General features: G+C 38.3%; 2 protein-coding genes and 1 long non-coding RNA gene across 4 annotated transcripts; 1 reads left to right on the top strand and 2 right to left on the bottom strand.

Moving 5' to 3' along the window:
- The first annotated feature begins 712 nt into the window (after window positions 1-712).
- On the top strand, window positions 713-1,587 carry LOC148690214 (uncharacterized). The gene is made up of 3 exons (XR_015957505.1): window positions 713-799; window positions 893-1,002; window positions 1,519-1,587. It is a non-coding gene; the product is annotated as an uncharacterized LOC148690214 (long non-coding RNA).
- Window positions 1,588-11,873: 10,286 nt separating this feature from the next.
- On the bottom strand, window positions 11,874-13,491 carry LOC137730632 (RING-H2 finger protein ATL29-like). Of its 2 annotated transcripts, XM_088688219.1 has the most exons (3): window positions 13,366-13,491; window positions 12,817-13,252; window positions 11,874-12,726 (listed from the first exon to the last, which is right to left on the bottom strand). In XM_088688219.1, the coding sequence occupies exons 2-3, from the start codon at window positions 13,110-13,112 to the stop codon at window positions 12,006-12,008; spliced, it is 1,017 nt and encodes a 338-aa protein (XP_088544345.1). In that variant the 5' UTR covers window positions 13,113-13,252; window positions 13,366-13,491; the 3' UTR covers window positions 11,874-12,005. The 2 variants fall into 2 exon arrangements, with proteins under 2 accessions (XP_088544345.1, XP_088544344.1); XM_088688218.1 differs by having other exon boundaries at window positions 11,874-13,252.
- Window positions 13,492-14,344: 853 nt separating this feature from the next.
- Window positions 14,345-18,916, bottom strand: LOC137731920 (zinc finger CCCH domain-containing protein 56). Its single transcript, XM_088688262.1, has 3 exons — window positions 18,531-18,916; window positions 17,519-18,471; window positions 14,345-15,005 (listed from the first exon to the last, which is right to left on the bottom strand). Exons 2-3 carry the CDS (start codon window positions 18,282-18,284, stop codon window positions 14,725-14,727), a joined length of 1,047 nt encoding a protein of 348 aa, XP_088544388.1. The 5' UTR covers window positions 18,285-18,471; window positions 18,531-18,916; the 3' UTR covers window positions 14,345-14,724.
- Window positions 18,917-20,062: the final 1,146 nt, after the last annotated feature.

Here is a 20,062-nt window from a genome sequence, read left to right as displayed (position 1 = left end):
GGTCGGAGATTGGGTATTTCTGAAGCTTTCACCGTGGAGAGGTGTTGTGCGGTTCGGAAAGAAGGGGAAACTGAGTCCTAGGTACATCGGACCATACATGGTCACCGAACGAGTTGGTGAGGTAGCTTACAGGTTGGAGTTGCCTCCGGAGTTGGCTAGAGTGCATAATGTTTTTCACGTGTCTATGCTCCGACACTATGTTGCTGATCCATCTCACGTGATACCTCCTCAACCGCTTGAGATTAACCCAGATCTGACGTATGATGAGGAACCAGTGACGATCATTGATTGGAAAGAGAAGGTTTTGAGGAACAAGACAGTGAATTTAGTGAAGGTTTTGTGGAGGAACCATTCAGTTGAGGAAGCTACGTGGGAGACAGAAGATCGGATGAGGGATTTGTATCCCCGGTTGTTCTTTAACCACTAGGGGTTGTTATTTGGTCGTTTTGAATTTCGGGACGAAATTCTTTTAAGGTGGGAAGGTTGTGACATCCCGTCCCGGAAATACCGAAATGTACGTATGAAATTACAATTTTACCCCTAGTGTGCTTTCGTCACGTTTTGGTTGTTTGTTGTGTTGTGGCATGTGTTTGGAACCTCACACACTCCCACACACACACAGACACTATCCTTCTCTCTCTCCCTCTGTCTTCTCTCTCTCCCGAGTCCTCTACCCTTCTTCTTCTTCCTAAAAACGTACGGACCAACACATATACCCCTCAAACCGTGACAGATCGAGGAAACTAAGGACACCATTCAACTCGTGAGGTCGAGGCGAGCACAACCATACCATTTTCAGGTAGGAACCTCAACGTTTTCACGTCGAATTCACAAGCCCGATTTTTGTACTGTTCATGCAAAATTTATACGTTGAGTTTTTGGGATTTCTAAGCTCGTAGGTAGCTTGGTGGTGTCCCAAGGAGCCTCGGAGTGCTTCGTTGGACGAAATTGGACGTCGGGATCGTCCTACTCGAAGTTGGCCGGTTTTGGTTGTTTGCACAGGTAAGATTTCGTAACTTTTAGCCTTTAAAAGTGGTCCAACGTGATTCTACTAGTTTAGGGCTTTCTTTTGGTCCAAGAATCATAGAAAACGGTTGAGAAACGAAGGAGAATAGTTAGTTTAAAGTTTTTCCCAGTTTCCGGCGACCGGAGTCCGGCGAGGGTAGGCCGGAGAAGAAAGGGGAATATTCCGTCAAGTTTGACGGAATATTCCTAACGGCGGTGACGGTATCCGGTTAGATTTGACGGAATATTCCGTCAGTTTAACGGAATATTCCTGACGGCGTCTGTTGACACCGTCAGTGTGCCTGGCACGTGGCCGCGCGTGGGGGGCGCGTAGGTCCGTGCCTGTGCTGGCGCGTGGGGGCGCGTGCGGGGTCCAAAAATTATTTTAAAAATATGGTTGTGATCCTGAGGTTGTGTAGAGCACGTTGGTATATTCATTTGTCCATTTTGAGCAATGTATGAGAAGTTATTACGAGGAACGGGTTATGTGCTTTAAAGTTAACGTTTTTATAGTTGTTTCGCATTTAGGTGACACGTACCCAGAGGACGAGCGTGCACACGCGAGACAGGGGGGCTACGACCCTTCTACATACCAGTGAGTGGGCTTTTGTTTTCCGTATATACCTATATACATTTATATTCCCAGAAATTGATTTAAAAGGGTTATTTGCCTTATGCCATGCATGTTATTATTAACGTTTATGCATCATCACATTCATTAGTAGTGGCATGCATATACATATTTATATGTGGGTGCTGTGGAGGCATAGGTAAGTACCAGGTAAGCGTTATTTAACGATTGCATTAAATAGTGGTTAGAGATGCTTAGAGAGCTCATAACCTGCACCCCCGGTGTTAGTGCTCCCGCCCAGAGTAGGGCACAGTCCTTCACGTGTTGTTCACCTCCCGCACCATACGCTCAGCTTGGATCCAAGCTAGGTGCATAGGCCTGTCGTACAGACCACGATAGGTGGTTCCGACTCGTAGGTGACCCGCGATTATTCGCACAGCCTTCACGTGATCGTAGCACTAGAGCGTATATATATGTTACACCCAGGCTTGTCGTACAGACCACTTTAGGTGGTTCCGACTTGTGGGCAGGTTTAGATATTGAGATTGAGATTTGAGCTCTAGATGTAGCCGTACAGGTCACGTAGGTGACTCCGGCTGCCTGATTACATGATATTGATTATGATTATACCTGGGCACTTGCATATCACTTTGAGATTTTGGCATGGCATATCTTGAGCATGATTGGTATACCCTTGAGCATGTTTTGCATGTTTACACATACGTATATATGTTTATTTTCTGGGAAGTATACAGGTTTTACGGCGAGGGGTTAGAAAGTATTTTATGAAATGGTTTTCAAAGAGCTTTGTTTTTGCCCACTCACGTTTTTGTTTTGCGCCCCTCCAGGTTCTAGTTGCTTAGCCGTTGCGGTGGTTTCCCTTGAGAGCTTTTCGGCGTTCTGACAGACACTCCCCATTGTAGGGTCGCCTTCGGGCGTACTACTGTTGTTGTTTTAATTGGACTGCTATAGACCTGCTCTGAATTTGTATCGCACTAACTAGCACTCATTCTAGTACTTGTATGCTAGTTTTTTTTTTATTATTCGTACTTTCATATTACTACTTTAGCTTCCGCACGTGCACATGGCTACGTCACCTTTGTGTGACGGCCAGCACGCTCCGATCTCGGTCGGGGTGTGTCAGCATGTCTTCTTAGTTCTTGCCTATACAAATACTATACAAGTTTATTTTAATTTTGGACAACAACATGTTAAGTAAAATTTATCCTAATAATGATAATAAGAAACTCTCATAATAAAAATAAATAATGACTAAAGCTTTTTTTTTTAATTTATCCTAATATAGATTCAGCAGTTTCACTGTTTCCAATTTTCAATCTCCATTTTGCAAAATCACTCAACTCTTGTTTTTCTCCGTCATTCAAACCAGTTTTTTAAAGCCTCATGTTTTCTTTAGGAAAAACAAATAGTGAAATAAGGCTAAAGTTAATAACTTGTAAATGAAGCTTTAACAATGTTGTCCTTGCTTCCATTTGGAACAACAGGTAAAATTTGTCTAAAATCATTTTCCAATAAAATTGGTTTTTCCCAAACGGCAAATCTTCTAAACTTGATTATGATATTTTGAGACGATTACGGAGAGACCTATCTAGAGTTTCAAACCATCATTAATATTCATTGGTGCCTCATCCTAGACAACAACAGTTGCATCACTAATTAATTTTGCAAGATGAGTTGATTTTCTGATTTTATATAGTGAACAATATGTAATATTAATAGGGATTTTAAACATAGAGTGTGCAGTCCTTCTACCAAGAAGCAAAAGGGAGGCAATTCCAGATGAAGTCAGTGTCAAAACAACAAAGTTTTGTGATCTAATTTTAGTTATGATGGTGGTCCACAAAGAAGTCTTACTATTTCCACCATGATCATGTACAAAAAAATAAAATAAATAAAATTAGATTTTTTGGTTATGAACTACTTCAATGACACTATCATAAACATTTTTTTTCTTTTTATTCAACTATGTGACCAGCAGTGAATGCTTCTTTTCAATGATTCAATGTTATAATTTAACTACTCTCTCAAGCTCCTAATCTTAAGTCAATCCATCAACTCTCTGTTTGGAATTGGAAGATGATGTTTAGACAAAGAATTATTTGAAATTGTGAATAGTTTTTTTAACTCATACAAAAGAGAATTTTTAAGTTCATCCTCATACTTAGACATGTCTTTAAACCTAAAAGCATTGATCATCTTATTGAAATATCATCACACATTGCCTTAATTCAAAGGATGAAGTAGTGAGAGCCGCTTCTAACATTGCATTGTTCCACTCCTTATCATCCCCAACAAATCAAGTGAGTTGCATGTAGCCTAGATTGTGGGTTAAATGACATCTTTAATTGTTCTTAAATAATCAAAACTGAAGGCACATTTTTGGTAATTAAGTAATAATCTCAAGTAGTATAATTCACCAGCAGCAAAGGTGAACATAGGCAATTCTACCCAAACATCTATTGTTCTTCCTATGCCTCCATTATTTATTACCACTACCCCAAACATATTTAAATGGAAATTCAACATAAGACAATTCAGGTGCATTAGGATCTTTAATATTCATTTCAAACCATTAGGTTAACATTGTGAGTTCAAGATTAGGTTGGTTAACAATATAGTCTAAATGATCACCATCTTAGAAAATAACATTTTGGTCAGAAAGAAGGTGCACACACAACCTCTCAACAAATGGTACTTTAAAATGAAAGTGAAATTGAAACAGTCTCTAAACTACCTCATAAGGGCATAAAAATCTTCAATTTAGATAAGCCACATTTTCATCAAATTCTTTATCCTCAAACATAGCTCTAGCCATATCAGTGTCTTTGGTTATGTACTTAAAAAGACATTTAATGAGCACTAATTGATAACATGATACAATATTTATGTGTGCTTGATACTTCAATAACAAATCACGATTGTAAGGGACCACAAATGCATTAAAAATCTTGATTCCATTATTTAGAAGAAAAAAAATATATTCTCCATTTCCCTATGCTTGTATGTGACAAAACCATCAGGGTCAAAAGTGGTTTCATTTTTAACAGCCTTGAGAAATTTTTTTGAACTTTTTTTTCTTTTATGAAAGGTGACGTTTAATCTGCAAGACCGCATGGACGAAGTAATACCCTAAAAGTTTAAATATATAAATTAGATATTCAAAATTATGAATATGTGGAGAAAATCGAAAATAAATCAATTTATGGTTATGAAAATTTAATTAAGAAATTTTAACATTTTGTTTCCAGAAATTATTATAATCTACGTCGTAAAATTTATTGATAAGGGGAAAAGATGAAAATGCCATAGTTGGTTTAACGTAATTATACGAGGACGTATTTTATCGTCATATTTGAATAGAAAATGACCCTACGAGCACGTAGGTGAAACCCGTTCGCGAAATGAAGTTATAACGAAAGAGATATAAACGAACAAAGATAGGGACAAAGTGGTTATTTAATTGTTAATCTAGAAAGCTCCAAATTGCTGGAGCAATTATCTGTGATGCCACGTGTGTGGCTAAGATGAAAAGAAAATGAGAGAAAAGGATGGGGTAGACGAATCAGAGGAAGGGAAGGATGTGTGAACCAATAGGAGAGGGAAGAAATGAGGGAAAGGAAGGAAAAACAGAACCCTTCTCTGACCCGTGACCCGACCCGACGGGTTTCATACATTTCGACGCCTTTCAGACAGTTTTTCTGGTGAATCATATCAAACAACCACTTGGGAAACACTCCACGACCTTCCCTCTACCTATTCCACCCTAAATTTGATGAAAATTGACCTTGAATTGGTGAAACCCGCATAAGTGGGTGCGGTGTTACCTTGCCGAGATCCACAAATCTTGAAACCTTCTTTTCCAATTACCACCACCATTAGACTCCCCTTGAGGCTTGGAACAAAGCCCAAGCAACTGTAGGGGCGGCGAAGCACTGGAGGTGATGGATCGAAGCCACCCGTTTCTAAGGTTTCCGACGAGTTCGAGGGAAATTGGAGCCTTTCCCAACCAAATTGATTTTGGTCACAAGTATGAAACTTACTCTACTCATTGAGATCTACAATTCTGTGAAGTTTGGTAATTTTTAAAGTTAGTCGGAAAAATCGAGTTTCCGTTCGCCAGAAAACGCCACCCACGGCTGCGCCTAGCCAATAGGCTGACGCTATCTTTTCATGCAAATTTTGATATTTTAAATCGATAATTTGTACCCAGTTGATGTGATTCGATTGTGAAAACTAATGTTGGATATTTCCGTTACTAGAATAATTTCAGAAATGGATAAAAGAATGAATGGTGAACTACGAAAGGCTTGATCCCGCTCAAAGGTACATAGGCAGTCTAACAGGGGTTAGATGCAGCCTTAAATAATTGAGATTAATCTTTGGTAGGGAATTTGATTTAGGAAAAGAAATTTGGTGAGTAATTTGGGAATTTAATCTTATGTTTTTGGTAAGTAAATTTTTGGTTATAGATTTTGTGAGTGATAAAGAAAACTAAATAATGAATTGTGATTAATAGTAGTTAGTTAAACAAGAGTTTAATTTTGGCCTATCACAAAATTATTTTTCGTATAAATTTCTGGGGCGTTACAGACCATGCCTAATTTGCTGTGCAACAACATCATATGAAACTTGGTCTACTTCCGCGTTAGGAATCTCAGCTGAAATGATTGAATCTACATCAGTAGGAAAATGACACTTATATTCCTTGCTAACCAAACTAGAATGTGACAATAACGGAGACCTCTTTTCTAAAACTCCGTTGTTTCAGTTTTTTTTTTTTTTTTTTTTTTTTAAATAATACGAAAACATCAAAATAAAAAACTGGAGAAGCTAGCGAACTAGAAAAGGTTAGAGTATTGACCAGATTCAAACCTTGCTAAAATGTTTTTTCGGTTTTTCATATACTTGATCATATGTTCAAGTTTTGCTTTGAAAATTCTGAAAACTATATCCGGCATGTTCTCGATGTGATGACCCGTCCCTAATTTTATGTTTTTACAAATTTTAAAAGCGTGATTTTACGAAAATGGTCTTAGAGACGAGGCTATTGACTTTCGTGGACCAACGTATAGTGAGACGTACGAAAGATTTCCATAGTGTATTCCCGAAGTTCTCACTAAAATTTTTGTGTATATATTACTATTTTATATCTTTGCATGAAAAGATATCATTATTATTATTATTATTATTATTATTATTATTATTATTTTATTTTATTTTATTATTATTATTAATTTTATGTTTTTACAACTTTTAAAAGCATGATTTTACGAAAATGGTCTTAGAGACGAGGGTATTGACCCTTATGGACCAACGTATAGTGAGACGTACGAAAGATTTCCATAGTGTATTCCTGAAGTTCTCACTAAAATTTTTGTGTATATATTACTATTTTATATCTTTGCATGAAAAGATATCATTATTATTATTATTATTATTATTATTATTATTATTATTATTATTATTATTATTATTATTATTATTATTATTATTATTATTATGTGGATGATGACATTATAGAAAGAAAAAAAAACCCCCGGCAGGGGAAGAGGAAGGGCAGAACTGCCCAACCGGCGAGAGAGAAAGAGCTTAGCTGAATCAGGATAGGAGAGAGGAAGGGATGGCCAATCAGAAAGAAAGAAATGAGGGAAAGGATAAGGGGGAGAAACGGGGGAAAGATCGAAACAAGTTCCCCAACCCGCATGACCCGTGCACCCATCTCTCCATATTTTTCGGTGGTTTTCCACAGGATTTCCCATGAATTGGATCAAGGCACCACTCCCAATCATTACCTAGTCCTTTCCTCTTCCATTTCCACCCAAATTTGGAAGGGATTTGATTGTAATTTGGTGAAAAACACTTGTGGGTGCTGCAGGGAACCATGTTCTAAATCCATCAATTGAAAAACCATTTCCTTCAGTTACCACCACTAGAACACTCCCCTAGAACCCAGGAACAAATCCCAAGTAGTGGTGAAGACGTTGGAACACCGAGGATGTCAAATTGAAGAACACCCATTCTAGGGTTTCCGGCGGATTTTAGTGAAATTGGAGCTCTTCACGGCCAAATTAGCCTTGGTCACAGGTATGAAAGTTGCTATACTCATTGAGATTTTCATTCCTGTAAATTTTGGTAATTTTCCGAAATAGTTGGATTTTTCCTGCGAGTCGACGTGGCCGACCGCCACCCACAGCGGCACATGGCCAGGGGACCGTCGATGTCACTCTTAGGCTAAATTAGATGCCTTGAGCTCAATTTTGGTAATTGTATGACATAGGTTGATGGTTGGAACCTAAATTCTCTACGATACGTTAATTGGTAAAAGTGTGTTTGTAAGTTCGACATACGGATCTTCCCGAAATGGATTTGTAAGTTCATAAAATAAAATGTTGACCGCCACTTGGTTTTGGCAATTGGCAGAGATCCGACCGTTGGATCGTAATGAAACATTAGGATGTTGTTCTAGGAACATAATGTGTATGTTTGGAAGTAACGGATTGGAAATCCATGATGCGGATCTTCTTAATTGAATTACGTAGGGATGTATTTTATGTAAATTATGTATTCTATCGGTAAGAACTCTGAGACATGATTTAATAATTGTTCTAGGCGACATTAGTTCGTGATGTCTCAATATTCGCGCTAGGGAGTCGTAGCGCGGACCTCAGGTGAGTGGGTTTTTTCCTTTCTACTGTATATATATACATGATTGATAATTCCACAAACGTTTTTAAGTTGATTTATGCATATTACCTACATATAATTACTGTGAATGTTTAGAAGTATAGGCATGAGCTACGAATGGCTTGATCTCTGTTTAGGGTACGTAGGCAGTCTAGCGAGACGTTAGATGCAGCAATACAAGAAGTGAGATTAAATAATTGAGACAATAGCCTTGTTTGGGGAATTGAACAATGTGAGGGACATTGGTGTAAAATGTGAGATTTAACCTTATGTGTTGGTGGTTAAATGTTGGTTATAAATCAATGTGTGAAGAATCAAGAAATTAAAGTAAGGAAACGTAAGTAATGATAGTTAATTAAACTAGTGTCTAGTTGGGCTTATCACTAATGATGATCCCCGAAAATAAATAGCTCGGGAGTAGGGCGTTACAACTTATGCATTTTATGTCATATTATATATATGTATATAATTGAAAATGTTATGACATGGTTGAGTATTAGATTGCATCATGCTATATCCATATGTATATTACCTGCACATAATTATTGTGAATGCTTTGAAGTGCAAAGGTGAACGCAGGACACACAAGTAAGCTTAGGTGAGTTTATGGTATTAGTTGAATTGATGGAGTTATGGCATGACTACATTTATGTGTTAGGCAACTCCGACATTGTCGTACATGTTGCAATAATAGGCAACTCCGACATTGTCATACAAGTTGCAATGTTAGGCAACTCTGGCACTGTCGTACAGGTTGCCCATGAGTTGTACATGTTATATTGAGATGCATTGAGAGCTCATAAACCTGCACCCCGATGTTAGTGCTCCCGTCCGTGGCCAGGGCACAGTCCTTCACATGATAATCACCTCCTGCACCTTACGCTCACCTTGGACTCAAGGTAGGTGCACAAGCTGTCGTACAGACCACTATAGGTGGTTCCGACTCGTAGATGACCCGCGATTATTTTCACAGTCTTCACGTGATCGTAGCACTTGAGCGTACTTCTTTACACCCAGTCCTGTCATACAGACCACTAGAGGTGGTTCCGACTCATGTGCAGGGATGTTTGATGAGCTATAGATTAAGTCATCCAAGTCACTATAGGTGACTCCGACTTATGTGCTAGCACTAATTGATGAGATATGGATAAGTCGTACAGGTCACTATAGGTGACTCTGACTCCGACTTATGCGCTAGCACTGATTGATGAGATATTGATGAGTCGTACAGGTCATTATAGGTGACTCTGACTTATGGGATCGCACTGATTGATGAGATATGGATAAGTCGTACAGGTCACTATAGGTGACTCTGACTTATGCGCTAGAATTGATTGATAAGATAATGATGAGTCGTATAGGTCACTATGGGTGACTCCGACTTATGTGATAGCACTGATTGATAAGATATGGATAAGTCGTACAGGTCACTATAGGTGACTCCGACTTATGTGATAGCACTGATTGATGAGATATGGATAAGTCGTACAGGTCACTATATATGACTCCAACTTATGTACTAACATTGATTGAGGAGATATGAGTGCAGTCGTACAGGTCACCATCAGTATGAGTGACTCTGACTTGTGGGCTAGTATAAGTTATTAAGCACATGATTATTTATATTGCTAATGAGATGTTGTGTAGTTATACTTCTGGATTTACTGTTAATATACATTTAATTACATACTTATATGTAGTATGATTTTCTAGAACTATACAGGTTTTACGGCGAGGGTTTACTACCTTTGATAATTGAAATGATTCTGAAAATCTTTGTTTTGCCCACTCACACTTTCTATTTTGCACCCCTCCAGGTTCTAGTAGCAAAGTTCCGTATCGGGGAGGATTTGTGGCACTCCCCAGTTTAGGTGGCTCTTTATGATGATATAATTATTATCTTACCTCACTGTATTTTACTTATACTCTGTATCATGTGTGAACTGGGTCCATACCCGCTCATCGCGCAATCGTGTATGTAGGTACTTTTAGGTTTAAATTTATTCACATTGTACACATTATCACACTTTATGGCTTCTTCACCTTCCAGGTGTCAGCCAGCACAGCTCGATTCGGAGCCCTAGTGGACATTCTGGGTCAGGGTGTGTCACTCAACTCTACTTCCAGGGGTTTGACGAAGATCTTCGACAATTTCAAGCCACTTAGCATTGCAAGCAAAGGTCATAAATAAATCAGGATTTCCAAAATGATGGAATATAACCAAAGCATCCTGATAATTATTGATCATGTATCTAACACTGTTCTAAAAATTATCTGTCTAGTCCCTACTTGGGTGCTAGGCAGCTGGCCACCGTCCCGATTAATGCCTAGGCATTTGAAAATTAAGAAAGGGCACATAGACCCATTGAGGCGCCCGCCTAGGTCATGACTCACTTAGACAAAAAATAGATAACTTTCATTTTGTATTTTATTTTATTTTAATAAATTGTAAGAGACTAATTACATACTTAAATAAACACACTTCATATCCTTGTTCCCCATGTTTTCATTATGTTCCAATACTTCATACTATATATTTCATTCTATTTTGTAGTTTATGATGAAATTATATATATTTTAAGTATAAGCAAATATTTATTTACACGAAATATGATAGATTTACTTAAATTTGCCTAGTTTGTCTAGGCACTAGGCCCGAACCTGCCACCCGACTAACACCTAACGTCTTTTAGAACTTTGATGCTAGTAAAAGAAGTTGGCAGGATAATTCTCTTACCAATGTTTCAACCACTTGCATTTTCATTTTTTAAGTGCTTCATGAATTCCCCTAAGACTCTCAATTCTCAAAGAAGTTTGATTTGCTCTAATGAAATCAAGCCTATCTTCTTCAAGTGTGGCATATGCATTAGCTAAATATTGTTGAAACAATTTGCCCCCACCCCCTAGTAGGGTGTTTTTCTAAGTCGGCCTATCCTGAATTTGGTAACCTAGAAATGCTTTCATAGATACCCCTCCAGTCTTGGGTTTTTTCCCTCTGAAATCTGGATTCCAAGGAATGCCCATGTATTTAGGATGAGAAAAGAAGAGGATATTGGAGAGCCATGTGTTTAGGATGCAACTTTGTTATCCTTTGCAACCCGATTGTCCTATGTTCTACAATAATATCTCTTTTAGTGTGAAATTGACCAATATCCCCAACTATTAACCCACCTATCCTCTCACACGCCAGCATATATTATATTGCGCATCACAATTGCTCTATATGCCATGCAAACGCAAGCACAAAGAACTCACAGACCCTTCATTAACCTTGTCCCTTGCTACCCTAAATAATTGAACCAACTAACTACAGACATCGAACATTTTAATGAGCCCATAAATTATTTCTTTGTCAAGTTTTGATGATATTTTTGGATCATTTTGAGTATCGTAAATGTAGATTTGGGCAAATGTAGAGCTGAATTATGATAGAAACTTAAGCCTTAAACTCTCTATTTTTAGAAAAACAGACTCACGAATCGGAGATCTATTGGCCAACCCCCCCCCCCCCCTTCTAACTCCATGGGTGCATGACTTTGGTCTTTGATCAAAGGTGTGTTTAATTATTTTGTAAGTACAATTTCATCAAGACTAAAGACGATAAATTTTACCATAGCTTTCATATTGGGATGTCTAGATTATATTAGTCACAAATAGAAATGCAGTATCCAAAATATCTACAGACAACAAAGAACGTAATATGGTGGCAGACCGTGTTGTTGATCTAGGAAACAACTTTGATTGAGGCTAAATGTATTTCGTGGCCGTTATGTTCGTAATAGGCCCCTTTTGAGAGATGATTTAATGTAACAGACGTTTTTAGGCCGCGGCCTATCTTTGTAATTTCATTTTGGGCATTGTCAATGTCTCCTCCACCTGCGGAGCCAGAGGCCTCTCCAAAGCAGGAAGCACCGGCATTGTCTCTTTGGCGAGAAAACTCCCCAAATGTAGTACAACTTCCCGTCCAGTTATGATGTCCTCTTATAAGTTTTTTCTTCACATGTTCTGGCAATCTCAGAGTATATCGATCCTCCTCTGCTCTAGGCCTAACTATGGAGTGCCCCGTTGAATGCGACCGCGAAAATCTTTCGGTTTCATTCTCTTTGTTTCGATCATGATTCTGATCGTGATCTTGATCTCGATCTCGAGTAGTGCTGCTGGTACGTTGTTCACCTTGTGCAACCATATTGTTATTGTCGTTACTACTGTTATCATTATTTCCTTGATGATGATGATGATCTTGGCCTTGTTCATCTTTAATGTCAATGTGGACAGCATCCAGATCCAACATCATTGACTCATGCCCTTCATGAATGTCTTGCATGGCGTGGTTCTCATGAGCAAGAACCGGAGACTTGTCCGCCAAACTCGGGGCTACTACTTCGAGATTTCCACGGCAAAATGGACAAGTTTTATGAGACTCGAGCCAAAGGTCGATGCAATCCCTGTGGAAAACATGGCAACACATCGTCAAGAGGCGTAGCATGCTATCGTCCTCAAACTCCACCAAGCAAATTGCGCATTCTAGGCCATACTTCTCTATTCGAAAATCTTTGACGCTTGCGTACTCAAATGTTGGAAATGATTCTATGAGTGAAACGTCAAGGCCTTCTTTGGGTACAACCGCCGTGCCCACAAGATCTCCGGAGGGTGTGCTCTGAAAGGAGGCAAGGATGTGATCCATGAAGCACTTGCAAAAGTAAATAGAAAAGAAACCCGCAAAGAAGAAGACAAGGAGGACGGTCAGAAGGATGGTAATTGGAGGGGACGCGGCATGTTGAGGTACTGGGGAGTAATTTGTATTCGTGGTCGATGATGACATTCCCTGCATAACAAAGACTGAGCGGCAATACCTTGATGTTAACCTCGTGGCCGGAGATCGGCTTGCACTTCCGGCCAGCCCTAGTGCATGGATATTCCGAGACGACGGAACACAACAATAACAGTAATAGTAATATTGACGAGAAGGAGCTACAAAGAAGAGAATGCAATGTTGTTTGTGTTAGATAGTAATAGTAATATTGACAAGAAGGAGCTACAAAGAAGAGAATGCAATGTTGTTTGTGTTAGTGTTGGGATCTAACTTTGTGTGTGTTGGATTGCTTCCTCCAGTCAGTCATTGGCAAGAGAGAAACAAGGAGGCATGCATGTTGTCAATGCATCTCCTCATGTTTTTGTTAGCATACAAAATTGTTGCCTTAATTTGGTATGTTGGCTGGAGATGTGGAACTCTCTGGTAAGAACCAAAACTTCTGAGCTTAATTTGAGCGAGCCCTTGAGAGAAGGATGGGGCTCAGCGAATTATTCTCTTCACTATTATTCCAAACCACCAATTTCTTCATCAATAACACACACACACACACACACACAAATAGGGTTAGGATTGATGAAATACATTATAGAGTGGATCCCATAAAAACATGTTTCAAAATGTATGTCAAGAGAGTGTCTCTGTATCCTAACACATGCATACATATATGTGTGTGTCATAATCGGGGAACTCATTTGTTGACATTCTTAGGGCCCACTCATTCATTGTGGTCTTTGTATAAATATGTATACGTCTATTTTCTTCACTAGAAATGAATATTTTTAATGATTTTATATTTGTCTATTTTTTTGCAAGAAAGATTGAAATATGAACAGTTCGGATTCTTGAAATATTACGAAATGAAAACCCCAAAAAAGTGTGTCGAAAAATGTCTCTCGATCTAGATCCATATATATAGGATAGTATTATTTACGCCCATTTTTTCGTTTCACACCCTTCTTAATTGCCAAACGTCAAATCAAAAGTAAAAAAGACAACGGCAAAAAATTAACAAGGATGTGTAGAAGATAAAAATGGTTATCCACATAACACTATCTAGCCACCCGTATATTTCAATGCCATGTTTGGCCCTTGGTGCAGCGTTAGCACTTCTCTTTCCAATGTTGGAGTCCCAAATTCGAATCTCGCCTGGCCATTCATCGAATAAGAAAGAAAAATCCAGTCATATTATTTTGCATCATACGAGAGAATAAAGTTTCAAACAGTACAAAAGAACCTCAAAGGCAGAAGACTAGATACAAATACTATGACTAATTCGAGAATAGGGAACCGACAGTTCGAACAAAGTGGTACAAAATAAGGACCATCGTCTCTTTCGGACAAAGAGGGCCGTCACATAATTATATATGGTAACAAGGAAGACTAAGATTAGGAGAGTGATACAAAGCTTCAAGTTCTATTTGTAACAACAAAATTCTCACATGAAACACACATCGGATGCGACTTAACAAGCCTGCGATTAACCTGAACTCGAAGCGAGGATACAGAAACTTTTACAGAAATGTTACAGCTACATGATGATACCGTAATCTCTTACAAAGACCAGGTATCTAGTTTTCTATCTAATTTATGTAAGTGACCGCAGTGCATTGCAGGCAAGCAATCGCAAATTCTATTCGATGTCATCAATCCAGTCACCGTATATCCTACTGATTTTGTCTGGTCCCTTCCATTTCTGATGGGCTCTCGGCCCTGATCTCTGAATTACAATAGATGATCTTTGTGACGGAACTCCAAGGTGATAAACATCAGAATACGAGACTACAGGGACCGATACTACCACAGCATCTCCTGGAGTTTTCGAAGGCATTACTCCCTGCTTATTGTCAGGAGCGACTGAAGAAGAATCTCTAGTTTCTCCCTCCACAAGCCCACCACCATACCGGTGTAATTCTGCAGTCAGAATTTCGGGATTTCAAAGTCAGATACTGAAAGCACTATACGATTAGTCATGATAGATATTGCACATAAGTTCGAACTGAAACAAAAATATAGTCCTCAGATTCCAGACAATACATTAGCATGCTACTCTTCCGTGGCAGAAAAGTTGAAGTCGAACAGATGTTGTCAAGTGCGTTCTCATAAGAGCATATTTGCATTTATTGTCAACTAACCCTGAATACTTGCAACCTTAACAGGAACATCACCATGCCAATTTTTATGAACACTTTCTAATCTTTCATTTTTCAGCCAGAACTTGTACCGATAGTTCAGTAGCCAATAAACTAAAAATTAGAGAAAACAAGTAAACAAACAAATGCACAATCTAGTATCATTACTCATAATACAACATTGACAGCACTGCGTAGCCAAACTGGATCAAGTTGTACGACAATAGTATGCATCTACATGATCCTTGCTTAAGCTTTATATTTTGAGGGTAAATTCCATTGTGCCTTTCCTCATGGAAGATGCACGATGTTTCCCTAGACGTCAATGCACAAGTCAAACCACCAATAAGAAAAAGTTGATCAGCTCCAAAGTGTGGGCTGGCCACATCTCTCTTAAGCTGGTTGCTAATTTGAATTTGTCGCCATCTGTATAGTCGGTCAGGTGATATACATTGTTGGTTTACCACTACCCAAAACCTTAAGTTCATAGGAATGTATCCATTCTGCACGTGGAGAGGCAGAGGAGAAACATAGGTCCAGCCCCACCCTGCACCTTGCAATCCTACAATGAAGTAAGAATGGGGATTGGATTTTGAACCAATGACCTCCTACTACCGATGCTCTAGTACCATGCTAGACAACCAGATCCCAAAACCCTAAGCTGTTACGATTGTGAACCAATAATTGTTTTAAACTTTAACAGTGGGAATATGCCCCGTGTTTCTGAGAAATTTCCACTGAAGGTACGAGAGAGTCTGGATTTGTCTTCTCCCTCATTAAAGACATGATAGGAGTTAGAAACTTATATCACTTATATTTTTTTATAAAGTCCTCTCACACATATACATGCTCAGAGGCAGATCCAGACAATAAGAATTCCACAAATATCTGTGTCAGCAGTCTAGATTCGATACACCATCTCATTCTCTACCGCTAATTATGTCAAAATCTTTGTTTCTTCTAAACTTACAGAGGCTCAGGTGGCATGTTTGAATGAAAAAATGGAATAGAGCTTCTAACTAGGAACTTCCCTAGCCTACAATAAAAGATGATTTTATTAATGATTATGATAATACGAGTGGCCTTCTTAGTCAGATGTAAGCCTCTTTTGGACTGGTTGTTCTGTACCAACCTCTTTGTTAAGGTTTTTCAGTGGGTTGGAGAACAGCCCTAGACTCCCCCTGATGACTTGCAGATTGTTCGATCTAGTGATAGTAACATCAACTCCGCTGCTGGAATCCTAATGGTATTATTCAGCTGACCTTCTTCCTTGGTATTCTCTAATCATACCCATGTAAATTATAATAATAATTAAGAAACGGACAAACTATCCAGTTGTCCAAATCAGCATAGGCAACTTCAATAAAATCTTGGTTCAAGGCCACAGATGGTTAAGAAAAATGAAAGATAGAAGAGATAACGAGTTCACTCTTTCCTGTCATAATCAATAACACAGGTGAACAAGCAAGCAATAATTCACCAGCATATTTCTGCTACAGGAACTATTCCTCTAAATTCCACTATAGATTGGCTCAAATAAAAGACTGGATGAGCGGCTTTGAATAAAGTCTTATGTTATTGCAATCCAGAACCTCTGTCCTAACATCGGAATTGGGCTTTCCCAGGCTCTCTATGAAAGACAACAGAACAAAGAAAGCTGTTGACAAGCATCTTTGTCTTATGATGAAAAAAAAACATGCCTTTGTTAAAAGAAACATTCCTGTGTTAAGGTTTCCTTTTTTCAGGGGAGAAACACAGGTAACAAAGTCTTTGTTAATGATGCACCAAAACAAGAAGTAAACCAGTAGCATGATTAAAAAACTATTGGAAAATAAACTTAAATAGTAGTTGATCATAATTGAATCACTTAACATACTCAAGTACTTTGCAAAATCAAGAGCAAAACAAGAACAGGCGTGGACATAAATGATGTATGAAATTATAATTTTACAACAATTCTTTAGAGTTAGCTCAATGTCGTACTTATTTGGGACAACAGAAGTTGAGAACATCAAGCATCCATGTAAAGAAACTGAAACCAGTATTTCTTAAGTCCTAGAATGGAAGCCCAAGCAAGACAGCTAGCTCTATGAAAATGTACATGGACAAATGACAACATCAAGGAACTATAAAAATTAAATTATTCTCATCCTCAAATCAGATACCTATTACAGCATGGAATATTGCTGAATCTTCAAACTGGAGCTATAAAGACAACACTAGCCTATATACAGAATCAACATCAATTCTTTTCCGTTATCCAAAGCGAAAATGGAAAAAGTATATAAATCATACCTGCTACACCATGAGCAAAATGGCATTTGCTTCCAAATGGGCAATATCCTGTCAATTCCCACTTATTGCAAATCCTTGTTTTCCAGTTTGATGGCTTGTTATTTGCTCCATTCGCAGCAGCAGCACCACCACCATACCCTCCAGGACCTAAACTTATTGCCACACTCTCTCTATTCTTGGACTGCTCATCATGAAGAAAAGTGCAATTATCCCCATAAGGACACCCTTCCTCAGTATAAAACTTTTTGCAATGCCTCCCTTTATAGGATCTTGGAGTCTCCACACCATAACCTGCAGAGACGATTGGAATTTGGTACTCTTCCCTTGGCTCTGAAGATACAGCCTTTTCTTCCTCGTGGGCAGCCACAATTTCTTGCCAATTTGGCGGCGGCCTCCGAAGCTCTTCAATGCTATGAGCAAAGTTACAATTGGTAACATAGGGGCACGTCCCAGCACGGAATTTGCAACAAAGTTTGGTTTTGAAGAACATTTTCCCAATGGCTTTTGACCGGTTAGATGAAGTTGCATCTTGGGAGTTCCTTGATTTCTTATTTGGGGGTTCGCTTCCAGAGCGACTTTGCGACTGCCTTTGATCATAATTTGAATTGGACATGGTGTCTGCCAACGCGTCACCGTTATTCCAAACACGGTACTCATCCTCAGTAGCCCAAACTGCCTGGTCACTAGACCAAATATCACCACCACCACCACCACTACTATTCCCAGTGATTACATGGACTACATTGCTCTCTCTACCATAATCCATTGGAATTTGAAAGTACAATTCCTCAACAAAGTAGAGTGCTTGAAACAAAACAAGACTGCTCTATAAAAACCCTAATACCAAAACATCCACAATCTAAATTCATCAAAATTCTATCAAAATTTTTGAAATTTTGATTGGAAAAAAAAAAAACCCCAACAATCTGAGAAATGGGTATTTCAAGACCCACCTCTAACACACAAATTACACAGCTTTTAGCTATGAAACTTCCCCAGAAATAACAAGTACCTACTACTACTACTGCAACAACAACAACTACAAGAGATCAAAGAAAGATACAAAGGGGGGAAATGGGAAAGTGAAACACTTACCAACTTGGAATTGCAGTTGGATCTACAGCCTCAAAATGTCCAAAACATAATTAACAGAAAAGTGGCAGAGCAAAATGGGTAACTGTTAATGCATTAATAAGGGGAAAGTGGTGGATAAATTGATAGGAGTGTTCAAATTAATGAGGCAAGAAAGAAAGACAGAATGAGAATTTAGAGAGAGAATTGATTCAGAGATCCCTCAGATGGAGGAGATTTCCAAATTTTCACATCAAAGGTTGTAAATTTTTAGAGGAAAGACTTGGATGAGACTCTCTACTTTTGTTCCATTTTTAGTCATTTCCTATTTTCTTTTCCAACTTTTTGTCTTTTACTTTGGCGGCGATCCTGAGCGTGCGTTTGTGTTGAAGGAGTATCTCAGGAAAATGTAAAAATAGTTGGTCTTTTGAAATGAATTTACCATTACATAATATTTTAATTTAATAACTAGCCGATGAGTATACATTTTATGTGTGTGTGAATAATTTTATTTTATTTTTTGTTTGGTTAAATAGCCAAAATATTCTTTAAAATTTGCATAATCAATAGAAATGGTCTTTGAGATTGAAAATCAATAGAAATGGTCCCGGAGATTGTCCACCATCCATGATTATGATCATTCCGTTAAAAACTCTTTGTGCAATTTTCAAAACTTCATAACTCAATCGTTTCTTAACCAAATTTAACCCATAATATATCAAAATAAAGATAGGAAAGTGTAGAACAAGATTATACCTATTTGAAAGCTCTGCAAAAGATAAAGTTGGTACAGAGGAAGAGGAAGATACTAGAGAGAAAACCAGAGAGATTGTATTGATTGAATGAAGAAAATGTATACAAATGAACTTAATGAAATACTAACTATACAATCCTTTATATAGTCATATATCTCAATTATAATAATATCCTTCTAACAATACTAACAAACTCCACTACTGAAATAGTACCATGTGGCATTTCTGTTATTACTCCTCACTCAAACTGAACTTTGCCGGAGATGGCCGGAAAATAGTCTGAAAGGTGATTGATCCGGAGGAAAACTGGAAACTGGAAAACTCGCCGAAAATTGGATAAATTTTAAACGTTCATAACTTCTTCAATACTCAACAAATTAGAGTGATTTAAAAACGAAAATCATACTTTCCGACGACATGAAGAGAATGGTACCTTTCTCGACGGCTCATTCGCCGTGGTTTGCTAAAAAATCCTTTTCTCCTTTTGCTTGCAGTGTAGCGGCAGAAATGCCCCTTGGTTCCTTCGTATTTTAATTTTTTACCGTTTTGCCCTTTCATTCCACGCGTCTGTCATTCGTTTTCGTTTTAGTTTGTTTCTCTTTCATTTTCGTTGCTTTTTCTGCCTGTTAGAGCAACTTCAGCGTGGGAGCCCTTCCCCTAGGCTATTCACTATTCAATTCACCTGGTAAACAGTAATTGTCCTTAATAAACAATAATC

Source organism: Pyrus communis, chromosome 16, assembly GCF_041283825.1.
Source record: "Pyrus communis isolate YQ-2024b chromosome 16, ASM4128382v1, whole genome shotgun sequence".
Lineage (NCBI taxonomy): Eukaryota > Viridiplantae > Streptophyta > Magnoliopsida > Rosales > Rosaceae > Pyrus > Pyrus communis.
The sequence above is the reverse complement of the archived record's forward strand: the minus strand, read 5'-3'. Positions and strand labels throughout refer to the sequence as shown.